This window comes from Rhinoderma darwinii, chromosome 2 (assembly GCF_050947455.1).
Source record: "Rhinoderma darwinii isolate aRhiDar2 chromosome 2, aRhiDar2.hap1, whole genome shotgun sequence".
Lineage (NCBI taxonomy): Eukaryota > Metazoa > Chordata > Amphibia > Anura > Rhinodermatidae > Rhinoderma > Rhinoderma darwinii.
The window spans coordinates 235,742,720-235,762,298 of NC_134688.1; the positions used below are offsets into that span (position 1 = coordinate 235,742,720).

At 38.7% G+C, this 19,579-nt stretch overlaps 1 protein-coding gene and 1 long non-coding RNA gene across 2 annotated transcripts in view; one reads left to right on the plus strand and one right to left on the minus strand.

Moving 5' to 3' along the window:
- LOC142742823 (uncharacterized) overlaps window positions 1–19,579 on the plus strand; it is a 107,474-nt gene that overhangs the window by 35,067 nt on the left and 52,828 nt on the right. The window lies entirely within an intron of this gene.
- Window positions 1,887–19,579, minus strand: part of BEND2 (BEN domain containing 2) — a 92,482-nt gene continuing 74,789 nt past the window's right edge. The window contains exon 11 of the mRNA XM_075852967.1: window positions 1,887–9,907. Coding sequence (XP_075709082.1) covers window positions 9,750–9,907 — 158 coding nt within the window. The 3' untranslated portion in view covers window positions 1,887–9,749. The remainder of the gene's footprint in view (window positions 9,908–19,579) is intronic.

Consider the following 19,579-nt stretch of genomic DNA (forward strand, 5'->3'; position numbering starts at 1 on the left):
AAACCTATACTATATGCCATATGTTTATCCCTATTGTTTTAGCATATATTGGGCAATTCTCTTAAAACACTGTTTTTATCCTCCCAGATTTCATAAGCATCCATGGAAGAGACCTCCAGGTTCTAAAATCCCTAATACAGTTGTATGCATTAGAATTTAAAGGGGGCTTTCTGGGATTTTGAGATTGATGATCTATCCTAGTGATATTGATGGAATATCCTATCATGGGAGGATAGCGGGCTGTGCCTGGAACTGGAGCTCTCTCCCATTCAAGTAAATGGGACTGAGCTGTAAAACCAGGCACAGCCGATACGAAATGTACGGCGGTGCGCCTGGTAAACAATGAAGCGGCACTAGTTATCGGTTAGCTGATCAGTGGGGGTGGATTAGAGTCGGACTTCCACCGATCTGATATTGATTACCTATCCTGAGGATAAGCAATCAATATCAAAGTCCCGGGAAAATCCCATTAACCTGAGGCATGCAGAGTGAGGAACATTTGCTTAGTCAGAAATCCTCCTGTCATATAGGAGTTAAAGGATACATTTTTATAATTTCATTTATACATTAGTAACCATAGTTCATCTTCATTCATGACTTACAAAGTTATACATGTATTTATAACAATATAATATATTGTAATCGCTAGAATACCCAGTGATAAAGTGATGTCATCATGGTGAAGTCAACTTTAGTTTTATAGTGAGCCCATTCAGTTAGGAGGTTAGTACAAAAGACATACACAGTGAATCTTCAATGTGAAATGAGTAGGCTGTAAATCTCTAAAGTGTTTTTAATTTTTTTTAGTTTGTCTATTTGTTAATTGGATGCATGGTCCAAGGATTTGGTGGAAACTAGATCTACAACATCCATCTATTAAACTTATTTTACAAATATAAAATTATAGTAACAGGCAGTAAAAGTCTGTCTAATCTAAAATTATTAATATGGTAAAACCGTCACAAAAAGAATGACCTAAAATATCTTTGTGATGTCACTTGAAAACGTGCCAGGTCTTTCCAGCACAAAGGGTTAAGAGGGTTCCTTACATAGCTATACTATTATACATTACTTATTGGAAATGCGCCAGTTCACAACAATTATATAAAATTAATGACAAAAGAAATTCCCGTTTAGTTTACCCTCCAATCTGCGTTCATACTATGTTTGCCAAGTATGTTCGGCGTATACATCTGATAAGCTCCTGACTGCCTGCAACGACCACTAGAGGGAGCATAGGAGCTTGCTGAATACTGCAGCAGGCAGCCAGTTTATCATTTCACTCCATGTCTATGCAAGGGATTTGGGCTGACCCCTATTAAAGAGGATCGGTCATACGTTTATGATACACGTCTGAGGGACATATAATGAAGTGACAGAAACGCCGATTTCAGACGTCTGTCACTTATTAGGTAATGTGCCGTAGTTTCTGAGAATTTAGTAGTTATACCTGCGGAGCGCGGCAAGCTTAAGTCCAAGTATATTCATGCTGCCCCCAGACGCCGATTGACACACTTCTCTCTATTAGGGTATGTTCACACGGCCTATTTACGGACGTAAATCGGGCGTTTTTGCCCCGAATTACGCCCGAAAATAGCGCCTCAATAGCGCTGACAAACATCTGCCCATTGAAAGCAATGGGCAGACGTTTGTCTGTTCACACGAGGCGTAAATTTACGCGCCGCTGTCAAATGACGGCGCGTAAATAGACGCCCGCGTAGAAGAAGTGACCTGTCACTTCTTTGGCCGTAATTGGAGCCGCTATTCATTGACTCCAATGAATAGCAGCGCTAATTACGGCCGTAATTGACGCGGCGTTCAAGCGCCTGCACATGCCGGTACGGCTGAAATTACGGGGATGTTTTCAGGCTGAAACATCCCCGTAATTTCAGCCGTTACGGACCCCCGCCGTGTGAACATACCCTTACTGTGCATAGGGAGAAAAGTGTCATTCAGCATCTGGAGAGCGGAGGGCAGCATGAATATACTTGGACTCAAGCTTGCAGCGCTGGAGGTGTGCCGCAAGTATAACTACGAAATTCTCAGAAACTACAGCAGATGACCTTTAAGTGACAAGGCAGCATACATTTATGACATATCCGCTTTAAGGATATATTAAAATCGTACAGAATTTTGAACCTATTTAGGTTAAAAAAAATTGTGTTTAAGAGTTGACACTTTAATTTACTTTTTTTTAATAATGGAAGTCATATGCAGCATAGGCACCTTTTTTTTCTTTTTCAAACATATGTCGAATATAGTCAGCAAACATGAACAGAGCCTCAGGATCCTAAACACAGGTATTTTTTTATTTTCTTTAAACAAATTTAGTGGATGTGAGAAAGTTTTCCTTTGTGAGGCTTCATCTTTCTCCCTGTTTTGGGATCAGTTTGTGCTTCTCGAAAGACAGATACCAAAAAAAAAAAATCCACAAATGAGACCTAGAGGGTAAGGGTAGAAGGGGGAGGGGGATTTGAACTTCACATATTTCCTTTTCTGGATAAAGCATTTTCAGTAATAAGGGGTTAAATTAGATAGCCTTTAAGGATTCCCAGTAAAAGCAACGTCCACCTTAGCGACATCTAAAATGCAAAATGAAACCACTTTACAAGTACTCTTTATTAACCATCTAGTGACCAGCCTATTGCAGGCCTTAATAACGCGTTTGTGTCAGTGATATCGCATCTTTTCATCGTCGCATTTCAAAAGCCACCATTTTTTTATTTTTCCGTAGACATCGTGTGAGGGCTTGCTTTTTTTTTGCAGGATGAGTTGTATTCGTAATGGCACAATTTTAGGCTACATATAATTTATTGGTAAACTTATTAGCTTTTCTTGGGGGTAAAGGAAAAAAAAAAACCCTGAAAATCTTAAAATTTATGCCATTTACCGTGTGTTATAAATAGCATTTCTTTATTCTTTTGGTTGTTACGAGTATGGCTATACCAAATTTATATTGTTTTTTTATATGAACAATAAAAACCCTTTTTTTTTTTTTTATTATATGTTTTTGTCAGAGCCATAACTTTTTTTTATTTTTCCACCGACGTAGCCGTATGAGGGCTTAGAATTTATTGGTACCATTTTGGCGTACAAACTACTTTTTAGTCGCATTTTTTGAAAGGCAGGATGAACAGAAAACAGCAATTCTGGCATTGTTTTTTATTTAATATTTGATGGCGTTCACTGTGTGGGTTTAATAACGTCATACTCTTATAGTTTGGGTTGTTACGGATACGGAAATGGCAATTATGCGAAGCTTTTTTTTTTATAAATGCATTTTGTAAAGGGAACAAAGTGAGTTTTTGTTTTTTTTCTACTTGTGATTTTTAAACACTTAACATACTGCAATACTTCTGCATTGCAATGTATTATGCTCGTCAGTGTAAAACTGACAGGCATTCTATTAGACCCAGCCTCAGGGCCTTATAGGCATATACTGATGGCAGACCTGGGGGCCTATGTTAGGCTGCTGGCTGACATGGAAACCATCGGCACCATGAAATAGGGGGGGGGGAGGGGGGCTGACTGGTTGCTGTCTGTTATCTTAAAAAAACAGATCTGCATAGCAGCTATAGATACAAAATTGTAAGATTGCTAATGGAGTCTAATTGAAAATGTAAGCAACTTTGCAATTTAGATGCATTGGAGCAATAAAATAAAATGTTTTGGGAATATAAACATAGACTTGCCCTACTAACTTGGCCAGTGGTCTTAAATTAGTGACCAAAAACACAGCTATCTGCCCCCATTGCAACACATGACTGGATGACCAAGCTCCACAGCACCCTGCACACTTTGATTTGTATTTGAATAAGCAACAAAAAAGAAAAGAATGGAAAATCAACGAATATTACACGTGTGTGTACAAGGCCTTAAAATGGTTGGCCACTTTCTTATAAATATATTTAAACATATGAGGTAAAAGTTCTAATGATTACGAATATACTTTTATTTTGCATTTTGCAGAATCTCTGATATTTCCTGTTGTGGTACTCCCCATAAACCATGCTCTCTCTGTGTCACTTCTCATCCATGCGGCATCATGCCCTGCGGGGAATCACCTGACCCACACGCCCATAGCTCTGTGAAAGCTACCCAGTTTGTCGCATGCCCAGTAGGTGCGTCGCAGTGCCGCCGTCAATTAGCTTCTATTTCACAAGCGCAGTAGAAGCAGTGCTTTTTAAAATAAGTCTATTATAAACGTACTGCTACTACTGTGCCAGGCAGGAAATTCTGTGCATGCGCAATAAAAGCTAAAATGACAACGCCGCTGAGACGCATTCGCTGAACAGGTGATTTGGAACATGCTCAGTAGAAACCAAAGAACGGGACAGTGCATAGAACCATGGACATTTGGGTCAGGTGACCCCGCAGGGCATGACCAGTAGATAAAGCACTGTTTATGGGGAGGACAGCAACAGGAGCTTTCAGAGATTTATCAGAATAAAGTTAGATTTAAAATAAAGGTATATTAGTAATCCATACAACTTCACAATATATAATTTCATTAAATATATTTATACAAAAGTGGCCAACCTCTTTGAAGGGGGTTGTCCAAGATTAGAAATACCTGGATGCTTTCTTCCAAAAACCGTGCCACATGTCCACATGTCGTGTGGGGTATTGAACTCAGCCCCATTCACTTTAAAGAAAATGTGTCTTTAGAAAATGACCTTTTTAAATGCAGCTTTAAAGGGTTATTCCCAAGTTGAGTAATTTTTATTTATTTTTTTATAATACTTCCTAATCATAAATAAAAATATATTGCTGTAAAAATTTTGGGGATAATCATTTCCTAACTCACTTTTTCCTCAACTAGATAATGCAGCTAGTGCTGGTTATATTTTCTAAAAGGGGGCGTGAGCGGCTTGATGTCCATCAAGCCGCTCTGCTCTGTTAGTGCGCGCTCCCGACGTCGTTAGATAATGTTGTTTTTACTACCCCCCCCTCCCTTTAGCGAACTCCATTGGGACGCCTTCTAGGAGTGTATTTCCGACACTTTGGCTGGGAATTCTGGTCCTGGAGGAGCCCCTGACTATAGGGTCCGTGGTGTAAGCTGTGCATAAATCAACTGTATGAGACAGCGTCCTGCTCTGTCTCCTGTTGGCAGTACAGCAGCCCGCGCAGATACAGGGCTGGCTTCCTTACAGCAGATGAGCGCATAGGAGACCGAGCAGGACGCAGTCTTATACAGCTAATTTATGTGCAGCTTACACCACGGACAGCGGTCAGTCCATGCTGCTGTGTAGCATAAGTATGTAGCAGACAATGTTACATATCTAGTCCTGATAAGGGCTCAGCTAACTCTGCTGGCCTATACTGATGTGCCGAGCACAGGATGGCCCCAGGGCATGCCTGGGGGCCGCCCTATAGACTTGAATAGAACTCGGGAGGTGGTCAGGCAGGGTGCTACTGTGCATGCTCTATTATGCCCGTTCCCGAGATCCCGGCCATCCTCACTGCAAAATAAAGAGTTAGAACAGCGCAGGCGCGGCCACCGCTAGATGAAGCAGTGGTGGCCGGATCCCTAGGCAATGAGCAATAAACAAAGAGGGGCTGTCAGTAAGATAGAGACAGGATGTCTTGCATAGTACAGCATTTTAAAAAAAGGAAGGTATTTACAAAAAAGCCTAATTTTATGTTGTTAATCTTTATAGGAATATTTGTCAAGATGGGAACACCCCTTTAAGGTTAAAACATTTTATAACATTTTTGGGTGATTTCTTTTTTAATTTTATATAATAAAAAAATCCTAAAATCTTGTATTTTTGACTCTGGCCACTAAGCTTCACAATATGCCGACACGTCCTGTTCTATATAGATCACTTTTCAGCAGTCATCTCATTATCATCGCAGGCAGGATTACAATGAAAGCTAACACCTATATATTGAGAACGTAGGATCCACCATTGGCATTAGATGAATGACACAGCTTCCCTCTTATTCCTTCCTGTACAATGACCACAGCACAGGTCACAGAGCATGCCTAGAAAACCCGTCCATACAAGTCAAGGGGTCCCCTCCTGTTCACAGGTTCCTATGGTCCATGTGCCTGCTGTAAAGCATATCTCTAAATACTTTTAAAAGCAAAATAGCTGCACCATAATCCAGTAATAATGAAAAATCTACAATAAATAAAAAAACAAAAAAACTTATTGGAAAACAAATAATAAAGTATTATGGTTTCACTAACTGGTTTTAATTAGGAAACAATACATTCCTTTAATAGAGCAGATCTTCAATTCCAGACAGAACCCACTGAGTTTCTAAAAGAAAGCAGCCATGTTTGGTTGATCCTGAACAACCCCTTTAAGGTTTCACAGCCTGTTTTTTTTCCCTTCATCATGCATGTTATTTAAAAATAGGTTTCTAAAAATTCACTTGATACATATTCCTAACATTGGAGATTACAAGTATAAAAAAAACCTATGAAAAATCCCTGCAGTATTCTAGAAATAGTACATATAGCACTATAATATGTTTATGTGTTGGTTACACAAATACAACAACATGTTAACAATTATATAGTTCCTTTAAGAAAATGTTGGACTTCAATCCATTATAAAAAATTACAATGTAAAATACAAATACCACAGGATTTAGAACATTACAGTAAATACTTTCATAATGTGTCATAAGCATTGTTTCTGGGCATATTAGGACTTTATTTAGGTAAACTAGTGCTCCATGGCATCCAATTAGATTGCTGCTTTTATTCTCTAACCTACTATAGAAAAATGAAAGCCATAATCTTATTGGTTGCTATTGACATTAATCGCCAACCTTGTTTGCACAAATTCACCATTGAGTGTCATTGGCCCACATTTATCAATGTATTCGCGCAATTCTTTGGCGCATTTTACTCCAAAATCGTGTCTAATTTGCCTTTGAGATATTTATTGACCATTTTTTGCAGAATTTAGTGCCATTTGCACCATGCACATTCGTTTTTAAAAGTTGGTGTGGTATACGGTTTGGCAAATGAGAAAAAAAATTAATGGTAGTGATACGTGTTGTGACATTTAGCAGAAGAGGGCACATGAATTTATGAATTTGTCGCAACATAGGCTAATAAAGTAGCCGACCTATAGACACTGGCTAAAATGACACCGCTTTAGATAAATGTGGGCCATTGACTTTAGTAATTCTAATTTAAAAATAAACAAAAAATTCCTGCAAAAAACATTCCATAAAAAAAAAAAAAAAAAATCAAATCTCTAGTGGCACTTGTTGCAATACAGAATTACAGAGAACCTAGTATTAAGTATTAAGAATGACTGTCGCTACTCATCACTTCGATAACTGCACCACAATCCAGCTATATAGTCCAAAGCACGTTTTACAAACATTTGTAACAAGCGGACCTTTGAATAAAAAAAAAAAAAGAGATTTGCCAGAGAAATTTGAATATCAGATATATTAACAGTGCTTTTGTATTATATATTAAAGACAGACATTTGTGTTAGAGTACAAAAATAAAAAGGGTTGTCCACTTTGGATAACACTTGCCCATCAGGCCCCCCCCCCCCCCAATAATAAGATAATAGTAGTGGGAACCCTCCTGTGATTGGGCACCTGTACAATGTTGCCAGACCTGCCAAAGCGACCACTCTTTTCAGCTGCTATGTGCAGGGGTACCCCTCTACCTCCCCATGCCTGAATAGAACAAGCTTCTTTGTCCAGAATCCTTAATGTATTCACTATCCCATTAAAGGCAATCCATATTCTGTATTGCAGCCATTAATATAACGTTTAAAAGATATAAACACCTTTGCAATGACCCTTTTTTATATTTAATTTTTTTCCTAAATCTAAATATAAGCAACTTTCTAAATAGTCTTTATTAAAAACGTCCTACCATTTTGCATTCTATGCAGCTCCTATAGATAACTGGCGGTGCTGCTGTTTCTAACTCAAATCCGTCAGTCCACTTCTCCTGACGTGATGATGTAATCTGCTCTCTGAGGTTGTACATGGTAGAACAGAGAGAGGAGAGGGAGGAAAGCTTTCAAGCGTTCAGGGAGGATAGATCACACAGGCTGTCAGTATCAGAGTGTAGATAGGGAGGAAAGCCGAGGGGGAATAACACAGGCTAGTGTAGAGAAAAAGCTGTGCCGATACATGAGAGCTAATGAATACAGTAGCATCCTGAACACACAGACCTCACAACCAGCATGGGAGAACATGTCCACTGGAAAAAAAAGTCTGAAACTAGAGTAGCTTATAAACTGCATACCAGGTAGTCTAAGGCCCTGTTCACACTGAGTTTTTTTGCAGGCAAAAAATATGCCTCAAAATTCCATCTGGAATTTTGAGGCAGATTTTGATCTGCCTGTACGCCGTTTGCCGCGTCTTTCATGGTGTTTTTCGCCCGCGGCCATTGAGCGCCTGGGGCAAAAACGCAGCGAAAAACGATTTCTCTGCCTCCCAATGATGTCAATCGGAGGTCAGAGACGTAAACGCCCGAAGATCGGGCATGTCGCTTCTTTTTAAGCTTTCTCTGCCTCCCATTGAAATCAATCGTTTTTGGACGTTTTTTGGCGCGTTTTCCGGCACTGTTTCCGCGTAAAAAAAACTCCATGTGAACAGGGCCTAAATATAAATGAAGGAATGAAGATTGCTGCCTAAATCTTAGTGCAACTTTTTTTTTTTAAAACTTCAGGTAACCACTACCATATGTAAAAATTATTTTTCCCATGTCAAAAGTTGTCCATAGCATTTAAAACATTTAAAAAACGTTTTGTCCTGCACTGGGTGCCACTGCAACATATATATGCTTAGTGGCACCTTTTTTTTTAGAATGAAGACTACACAGAATTGGAGCAGCCCTACAATGAACAATATGGCTGCTAGTGAACCCTGGCAAAAGTAATAATATAAATAATATTTAATATATACACTACAAAGGGGTTTTCCAGGGAGATAATTTTTGCGGCAGGCAGTGCAGTTATATTAAGGAGCACATTGAAGCATAATCAAAGAACGAATGGAGCAGGCATTGAGGAGGCTGTGGACCAATAGGATGCCTCAAACTCGGGTATACATCAGAAGTCCTGGTTCTGAGGCATCCTATTGGTCCACAGAGTCGTCAATGCCTGCGCTATTCATTTTCTGCTTATACTTCAATGACAGGCCTGTGACCGTGATGTATGGACACAGGTCTGTCTGCATAACGCTCGTGCACAAGGGTGTGTCAAAGCAACAAAAAAAACACTAGAATGAAAAGCAGAACTTTCAGCCGGCCAGAGGTAGGGGGAATAGGAACAAATGCGTTCCGATTTTTGACACAATGAATATTAGGAAGGGTATTTAATTTTGACAGAGTATTAGTACAACAATTTTGTATCCCTGGAAAACCCCTTTAATGCATAAAACATGTTCTATAAAAAAAATAAAAATCTATGTTGCCCATAGTAATGAGAGAAGCAATGTGACACTTTCTAAAAAAAAAAAGAATATTTTTTAGCATGAAGCCCAATTGTTTTTAAAAGAAAATACCTTATATGATAACTACAATAACCATCACAAACTTTTCGGACATAAATGTTGTAAAACTAAAAACCATAAAGTACGTTTCCGCTTTTTTTGTATTGGATGGTATGTCAAAGTAGTCATTAAAACCGTCAGTAGAAAAACTTCAGTAGACAAAGGCACATCTCGGCACCATCTAGAACGTAATAAACAGCAATCAATTCATGCCAGATTGCGCCAGCATTAGATGGTTACATTAATTGTGCCTATGGCATCTATCTGCCAAGAGAGGTATTTTTCCAGGTTTGCAAAGTTGCCTTTTTCTGATCATGACGAAGACTTCGGATGGTACTGTTAATCGCAGCCACACACGCTTTCCAGTCCTGACCATTTTCCTTTAGATCAAATGCTGGGTAATTCATCTGTAGGAAGTCTGGAGGGAAAAAAAAAAAAAGTAAGCCTAGACTATTTTGAAAGCTATTCCTCAAATTAACCCACTGTCAATTGTATTATGTGACCTTCACTGCCTGGTGTGCACCACCAAACTTGTGTATAGTACCCCAGTGATCAGTGCAGAAGTGTCACTGAACTATGTAAATGTTGCTTCCCAGGATGTCCCGATTGGAATAGCGGCGCCACCAATGAGGAGATCCATGTTATTGTGAAATGCACCAAAACGTCAAAAATATACACAGTAAATCATCCGCTCAGTAGCAGTGGGTGTTATGTTCATACGAAGATCGTGGTGGCATCTGTCCACAAATGTGCATGTATGCTGAACTATACACAGAAACAAAGTGATAAGTGGTGCTAGTGAATTAAGTGTAGTGTGCCCCCTTCAAATTCTATTATGCTGCTAAATAATGACTTCACAATCAGAGATGGAAAGTCCGACCTAGGATCGATGCTCCTGACTGGCACTATATGCAGTGACCGCTACAAAGCTGTTCACTCTATGCACTAGGGAACATGGGCATAGTATGATACAGCGAATGCAGTCAGTGTGTGGCAATATAAAACGGAGAATAGCGGGGCTCCAACTCTCCGGCTACTAGCGCAAACTCAGTGCTGGTTGCACGCTAAGGTTCACGATCTGTGCATTACTGATAGTATCAGCTCCTCTTCACAACTGGGCGTTGTGAAGGAGTATATGACGCTGACCAATCAGTGTCATACACTTCTCATTGTTCCAGCCCTGCTTCTTTCACTGCACATTCACACTGTAACAATGGGCTGGAACAATGAGAAGTGTATGATGATGATTGGTCAGCGTCATACACTCCTCTTCACAACGCCCAGTTGGTAAAAAGTAAAAACACGCCCAGTTGGTCATGAAGAAACTAATTAGCATAAATCTAAAATTGTTCCCAACTTGCTAAAAAATTATCGTTTTTCAAAATAAAAACCACTGTTATCTACATTACAGCGCCGATCAGATTATTATAGGGCACTTATCTGGTGACAGAGCCTCTTTAAAGTAAAGTAGAGGGGAAATGCACAAATTTCATTTTTTTGGGCGAAATTCATTTGCAATATATTTTTTCTGTAACACAAAGTTTTACCAGAGAAACGCAACTCAATATTTATTGCCCAGATTCTGCAGTTTTTAAAACTATCCCAAATGTGGCCTTAGTGTTCTAATGGACTGAAACACAGGCCTCAGAATCATAGTGGATTTTGGGTCCTCCTTTTTAACCCTTTCAGGACCGAGCTCATTTTGGCCTTCAGGACCAGCGCCATTTTTTCAAATCTGACATGTGTCAATTTATGTGGTAATAACTCTGGAATGCTTTTGCCTATCTAAGCAATTCCAAGATTGTTTTCTCGTGACATATTTTACTTTATGCTAGTGGAAAAATGTGGTCAATAAATTCATTGCTTATTTGTGAAAAACCCCAAGATGTAAAGAAAATTTGCAAAAATTATGATTTTTCTAATTTTAAATGTATCTGCTTGTAAAACAGATCGTAATACCACACAAAATAGTTACTATTTCTCATATTCCATATGTCTACTTTATATTTGCATTGTTTTTTGAACATTATTTTATCTTTCTAGGACGTTACAAGGCCTAGAACTTTAGCAGCAATTTCTCACATTTTCATGAAAATGTCCAAAACCTATTTTTATAGGTACCAGTTCAGTTCTGAAGTGGCTTTGAGGGCCTTATATATTAGAAACCCCCATAAGTCATCCAATTTTAAAAACGACACCCCTCAAAGTATTCAATACAGCATTTAGAAAGTTTCTTAACCCTAGGTGTTTCACAGGAATGAAAGCAAAGTAGAGGGGAAATTTACAAATTTATTTTTTTTGTCGGAAAATCCATTTGAATCCATTTTTTTCTGTAACACAAAAATACACAACTCAATATTTATTACCAAGATTCTGCAGTTTTTAGAAATATCCCACATGTGGCTATAGTGCGCTAATGGACTGAAACACAGGCCTCAGAAGCAAAGGAGCACCTAGTGGATTTTGGGGCCTCCTTTTTATTAGACTATATTTTAGGCACCATGTCATGTTTGAAGAGGTCTTGTAGTGCCAAAACAGTGGAAACACCCCCAAAAAGATACCATTTGGCAAACTACACCCCTCAAGGAATTCATCAAGGAGTTTAGTGAGTATTTTAACCCCAAAGGTTTTTTGCTGAATTTCGTGGAATTAGTGCGTAAAAATGAAAACCGAAATTTTTTTCAATACAACTTCGAAATTATACATTTTTACAAGCAATAAAGAAAAAGCACCCCAAAATTTGTAAAGCAATTTCTCCTGATTACGGCAATACCCCATATGTGGTAATAAACGGCTGATTGGACACACGGCAGGGCTCAGAAGCAAAGGAGCGCTATTTGGCTTTTGGAGCTCAATTTGTTTTCGGGTGTCATGTCGCATTTGCAAAGCCCATAAGGGACCAAAACAGTGGACAACGCCCAGAAGTGACCCCATTTGGGAAACTACAGCCCTAAAAATAATTTGTCTAGGGGTATAGTGAGCATTTTGATCCAATAGGTTTATTGCTGAATTTAGTGTAATTAGGCCGTCGAAACTTCTATTGTTTTTTATTCTTTTTTTTTTGTACGGCGTTCACCGTGCGCTATAAATGACATATTTCATTTATTCTGTGGGTCGATGCGATTACGGCGATACCATATGTATATTTTTTATGTTTTATGGTGTTTGCACGATAAAATCACGGTTTTAAAAAAATTATTTTGTTTTTGTGTCGCCATATTCTAAGAGCCACAACTTTTTTTTTTCCATCAGGAAAGCTGTGTGAGGGCTTGTTGTTTGCGGAACAAACTGTAGTTTTTATCGGTACAATTTTTGGGTACATGCGACTTTTTGATCCCTATTTATGCAGTTATTTGGGAGCTGAATTGAATAAATAGAGCTATTCTGGTATCGTTTTTTTATTTATTTTTTTATGGCAGTCACCGTGCGACATAAATGACATTATATGTTTATAGTTCAGGCCGTTACGGACGCGGCGATACCAATTATGCATAGTTTCTTTTTTTCTAATAAAGGACTTTTTGTAACTTTTTTTTTTTAGTCCTACTAGGGACTTGAAGATCCAATTGTTGGATCGTTGTTATAATACCCTGCAATTCTTATGTATTGCAGGTTATTATACCTGTCAGTTTCACACTTACAGGAGGCATATTAGGTCCTGCCTCTCGGAGGACGTAATCACCTTCAATAGATGGCAGACCGGAAGCCTTTGTTAGGCTTCCGGTTGCCATAGCAATCGCCCCCCCGCAATAATCGGCCCCCACAATCGCGTAGCGGGGAGCCAATGTTGCTACAACAACTTAAATGCGGCGGTCGCTGTTGACTGCCGCAATTAAGGGGTTAATTGGTTCAGATCACCGCTGTGATCCGACCCGATGTTTTCCCCCAGTACTAAGGCTGCTAGAAGCAGCCTGTACTGGGAGATGCCGGGCTGCGGGGAGCGCCTGTGTGCTCTGTTAGGAGCACACGTAGATTAACGGGCTGCAGACACAAGGACCAGCTCTGCAGCCCATTAATCTACGTGGGGTGGTCGGGAAGGGGTTAAAAGAATATATTTTAGACACCATGTCAGGTTCAAAGAGATCTTGTGGTGTCAAAATATTTGAAACCCCCAAGTGACCCCATTTTGGAAACTACACCCCTCAAGGAGTTTTTCTAGAGGTATAGTTAGCATTTTGACCCCACAGGTTTTTTGCTGAATTTAATGGAATTATGCAGTGAAAATGAAAAACTTTTTTTCTGAAAAGATATAGAAATGCTTAATTTTTACAAGGAATGGCTAAAAAGAACCCTAACAATTGTAAAGCAATTTCTCCCGATTACAGCAATATGCCATATGTGGTCATAAACTGACACACAGCAGGGCTTAGAAGGGAAGGAGAGCCATTTGGCTTTTGGAGCTCAAATTTAGCTGGAATAGTTTTCGGTTGTCATGTTGCAAGTCCCTGAGACGAAGGCCGGATTCACACGAGCGTGTGCGTTTTGCGCGCGCAAAAAACGCGGCATTTTGCGCGCGCAAAAGGTCAGCAAAAGGTCCATGTGTCAGCAGCATATGATGCGTGGCTGCGTGATTGTCGCGCAGCCGCCATCATTATGACACTATGTTCACATTCATAGTTTTGACTACTGTAGAGCGCATCACGCGCGGCACACGGAAGTGCGTCCGTGTGCTGTGCGCGGTTTTCACGCACCCATTGACTTCAATGGGTGCGTGATGCGTGAAAAACGGGCAAATATAGGACACGTCGGGAGTTTTATGCAGCGGACACACGCTGCGTGAAAATCACTGACAGTCTGAATGGCCCCATTGACTAACATAGGTCCGTGCGACGCGCGTGAAAAATCACGCGCGTATTATACGTTCGTCTGAATAAGCCCTAAAACAGTGGAAACACCCCAAAAGTGATCCTATTTGGGAAACCACACCCCTTAAGGAATCTATCTAGGGCTATAGAGAACATTTAGACACCACAGGTCTTTTGCAGAATCTATTAGAATTAGGCAGTAATTCTAAAAAAAGAAAAATCACAATTTTTTTCCACAAAAATGTTGCATTTTTTCATTTTCACAAAGGTTAAAAGGAGGCAAAAGAACCCCAACATTTGTAAAGCAATTTCTCCAGAGTATGGCTATAACCCCATGTGGTCATAAATGGGTTTATTAGAAATGAATTAACCCTTTCAGGGCTGATCCATTTTTTGCGCTTTCATTTTTGTATTTTCATCTCCGTTTTCCAAGTGCCATAACGTTGTTTTCTTTTTCTGTCAATATAGTGGGGTGAGGGCTTATTTTTGCGGGAGGAGTTATAGTTTCTATTTACACCATTTAAAAATACCATTTAATGTACTGGGAAACTGAAAATAAAATGAAATTGGAAAAAAACTGCGATTTCTCCATTGTTTTTTTGGGTTTCCTTTTTACTGCTTTCACCGTGCAGTAAAAACTTACATTTTTTCTGCGACTCAATACGATTACGAAGATACCAAATTTATTTTCTTTTTTTTTTTTATATTCTACTACTTTTACAAAGTAAAACCAATTCGTTAAAAAATAAATAAAAAAAAATTGTTTTGTTGTTTCACCACATTCCGAGAGCCATAACTTTTTTTAGTTTTTTGGTCGACTGAGCGGTGTTGGGGCTTATTTTTTGTGGGACGAGCTGTAGTTTTTATTGGTACACTTTTTGGTACATACAACATTTTGATCACTTTTTATTACATTTTCTTTTGAGAGCTAAGGTGACCAAAAAAGGCTTTATTTTTTACTGCGTTCACCGTGCGAGTTAAATAATGGTATATTGTAATAGTTTGGACTTTAACGGATGCAGTGATACCAATTTTGTTTATTTGTTACATTACTGTAGAGGAAAAAGTTGTTTTTTTGGGACTTTTAAATATTTCATTTTTTTCCCACTAATAACTTAATTTACTTTTTTTTTTAAATTTACACATTTTACTAGTCCAAGCGATCTAATGCACTAAAACTGTATATAGTCCTTGCTGTTGGCGGCTCATAGTTGTGCACTAGGAAATGGAGACAAGCAGGACACTGCTTTTTGTTCACTGTGCACTATAAATTAAATTTACTTTATTCTGCGGCTCGTTACGATTATGGCTATACCATATGTATATAGTTATTTTACGTTTTGCAGCATTTGCACAATAAAAAATCACTAAAAAAAAATAGAATTTTTTGTGTCACCATATTCTGGAGAGCAATAACTTTAAAGGGTATGTTCACATGCTTAACAAAAAATGGCTCCGATTTTCAGCCGTTTTTTTATGCATCAGACTTTTTTTATGCGTTTTTTACGGCCATTTTTGGAGCTGTTTTTCTATTGAGACAATTTAAAACGGCTCAAGAAGTGACATGCACTTTTTTACGGGGCGTTTGTAAATAACGGGCGCGTAAAAAACGTCCCGTGGGAACGAAAAGCCGTTTCTCCCATTGAAATCAATTGTCAGATGTTTGGAGGCGTTCAGCCCCCGTATTTTCAGCCATTTTTTGGCCCATTGAAGGACCCCAGAGCTGTCTGACCATATTTCCTATGACCATATTGCCCTAACAACTGCCTGAGTACTATCGGTACACAGGCTAATGTACTGGCACATAGATATATGAGAGTACGTTAAAAAAAATAAAAAAATGAGAAATACATTTTTAAAAAAGGAACGTTAAATTCCAAAAAATCCTTAAAAAAAAAATAGATACGTGTTTTTTTTTTTCAATAAATAAATAATTCAAATATAAGTCACAATACATAAAATATACACATATTTGGTATTGTTCCCATCGTAATTACCAGCCCAACAAATTCATAGCGTCATTTATGGTGATCTGTGTATGGTGTAGAAAAGAAAAAGAAATACAGCTTTTTTTCTTCACTTTTGCCAAACTAAAAACTTATATAAAATAGAATAATAATGTATATGTACCAAAATACGGCACCTTCATAAGGTACAACTAGTCCCACAAATACAGTCTCATACAGCTACATCAAGCAAAAAATAAAAAATAAAAAGTTATGAACGCTGGGATGCAAGGAAGGAAAAAATTATTCTGTCCTCGTATTGTTTTGGAATCAAGAATCGCAATACTACGCAAAGTATCGGTATCGCAGTCCAAATTCTGGTATCATGACAACCCTAATCTGGACCATGGTTCACAGAATAACCCGCACAAAACGGATTAAAACTAAATGGGCATTAAAAAAACAAAACATGTCAAATATAATATAAGGCCTCATGCACACGACCGTAGCCATGTGCACGCCCGTGATTTCCGGGTCGGCCGGCCGGCCACGGAGTGACAGCCGCCCGCAAATCGCGGGCTGTGCACATGGCCGTGGCCATAATTTTCAATGAGCCCTGGACAGCAGAACACGTTCTTTCTGCGGTCCGGGATGCTGGGCCATGCACGGACCATGGAAATCACAGTCGTGTGCATGGCCCCATAGGAATGAATGGGGCCGCAATTTTCGGGGGAATTGCGGTCGCAAAAGCACGATCCTGTGCATGGGGCCTTCGAGTGGTTCAGAGACACATGTACCAAAGAATTCTAGATATGCCTTTTCAGTAACCATGTACTACTTTACATCTCAATCCCTTTTGAGCAGCACCATAAATTGCAACAAAAACGCAGTGAGAGTGTGTGTGTGTGTGTATATATATATATATATATATATACACACATACATACACACACACACACGATTAATCAAACGATTCCTCCATTGTTTTTTGCGGTTTTTTTTTCTATATTTTACTTCTCTCACAAGTAAAAAACTAAGTGTAAAATGTATTTATTTTGTGTCGCCAAATTCTGAGAACACTTATTTTTCCATCGATTAAGTGGTATGAGTGCTTATTTTTTGCGGGATAAGCTGTAGTTTTTAATGGTACCATTTTGGGGTACATGCATTTTTTTGCGGGAGATGAGTTGACCAAAAAAATAGTGATTCTGCCATTTAATTTTTTTTTTTTTTAGTGGTGTACACTGTGCGCGTTAAATAATGATATATTGTAATAGTTCAGACTTTTACGGATGCGGCGATATCAATTATGTTTATTTATTTTTTTTACTACGCTCTAGGGGGAAAATGGGCAAAGTTTTTTTTTGTGAACTTTTTTTTTTTTTTTACATAAAAACACAATAACTTTATTTGACTAATTTGTACTTTTTTTTTTTTTTTATTAGTCCCCCAACGGAACTTCAACAAGTGATCGTTGGATCGCTTGCACTATATACTGCAATACTAATGTATTGCAGCATATCGTCTTTCTGACAGGCTTCTATTAAACCCTGCCAGAGGCGGACCAAGCAGCCATAGAAAGCATCGCCTCCCCGTGATTGCATTGCGGGGGGCGCGATGAGTTGCTAGAAGGGGTCACCCCCTCTAACGATTTAAATGCCGGGATCGCTATTGACCGCGGCATTTAACGGGTTAAAGAGCCTCTGTCACCACATTATAAATAGCCTATCTTCTACATAATATGATCGGCGCTAGATTACAGCAGTGTTTTTTATTTAGAAAAACAATACTTTTTGACGGAGTTATGACATATATTAGCTTTATGCTAATGAGTTTCTTAACCCCTTCCCTCTTTAGCCACTTTTGACCTTCCTGACAGAGCCTCATTTTTCAAATCTGACATGTGTCACTTTATGTGGTAATAACTCCGGAATGCTTTCACCTATCCAAGCGATTCTGAGATTGTTTTCTCGTGACACATTGGACTTTATGTTACTGGCAAAATTTGCTCGATATGTTCAGTATTTAATTGTGAAAAACACCAAAATTTAGCGAAAAATTGCAAAAATTAGCATTTTTCTCAATTTAAATGTATCTGCTTGTAAGACAGGCAGTTATAATACACAAAATTGTTGCTAATTAACATCCCCCATATGTCTACTTTAGATTGGCATCGTTTTTTGAACATCCTTTTATTTTTCTATGACCTCACAAGGCTTAGAACTTTAGCAGCAATTTCTCACATTTTCAAGAAAATTTCAAAAGGCTATTTTTACAGGGGCCAGTTCAGTTGTGAAGTGGCTTTGAGGGCCTTATATATTAGAAACCCCAAAAAAGTCACCCCATTTTAAAAACTTCACCCCTCAAAGTATTCAAAACAGCATTTAGAAAATGTCTTAACCCTTTAAACATTTCACAGGAATTAAAGCAAAGTAGAGGTGAAATTTACAAATTTCATATTTTTCTGCAGAAATACATTTTTAATACAATTTTTTTTATAACACAGAAGGTTTTACCAGAGAAATGCAACTCAATATTTGTTGCCCAGTTTTTGCAGTTTTAGGAAATATCCCACATGTGGCCGTAGCGTGCTACTGGACTGAAGCACAGGCTACAGAAGCAAAGGAGCACCTAGTGGATTTTGGGGCCTTATTTTTGTTAGAATATATTTTAGGCACCATGTCAGGTTTGAAGGGCTCTTGCGGTGCCAAAACAGTCAAAATCCCCCAAAAGTGACCCCATCTGGGAAACTAGACACCTCAAGGAAATTATCTAGGGGTGTAGTGAGCATTTTCACCGCACAGGTTTTTTACAGAAATTATTGGAAGTAGGCCGTGAAAATTAAAATCAACATTTCTTCAAAGAAAATGTAGGTTTAGCGATTTTTTTTCTCATTTCCACAAGGACTAAAGGAGAAAAAGCACCGCAAAATTTGTAAAGCAATTTCTCCCGAGTAAAACAATACCTCACATGTGGTAATAAACGGTTGTTTGGAGACACGGCGTGGCTGAGAAGGGAAAGAGCGCCATTTGGCTTTTGGAGTTCACATTTAGCAGGAATGGTTTGCGGAGGCCATGTCACATTTACAAAGCCCCTGAGGGGACAAAACAGTGAAAACCCCAAACAAGTGACCCCATTTTGGAAACTATACCCCTTGAGGAAATTATCTAGGGGTATAGTGAGCATTTTGACCCCACAGGTTTTTTGCAGAAATTTTTGCAAGTAGGCTGTGAAAATGAAAATCTACATTTTTTCAAATAAAATGTAGGTTTAGCTAATTTTTTTTCATTTCCACAAGGACTAAAGGAGAAAAATCACCATAAAATTTGTAAAGAAATT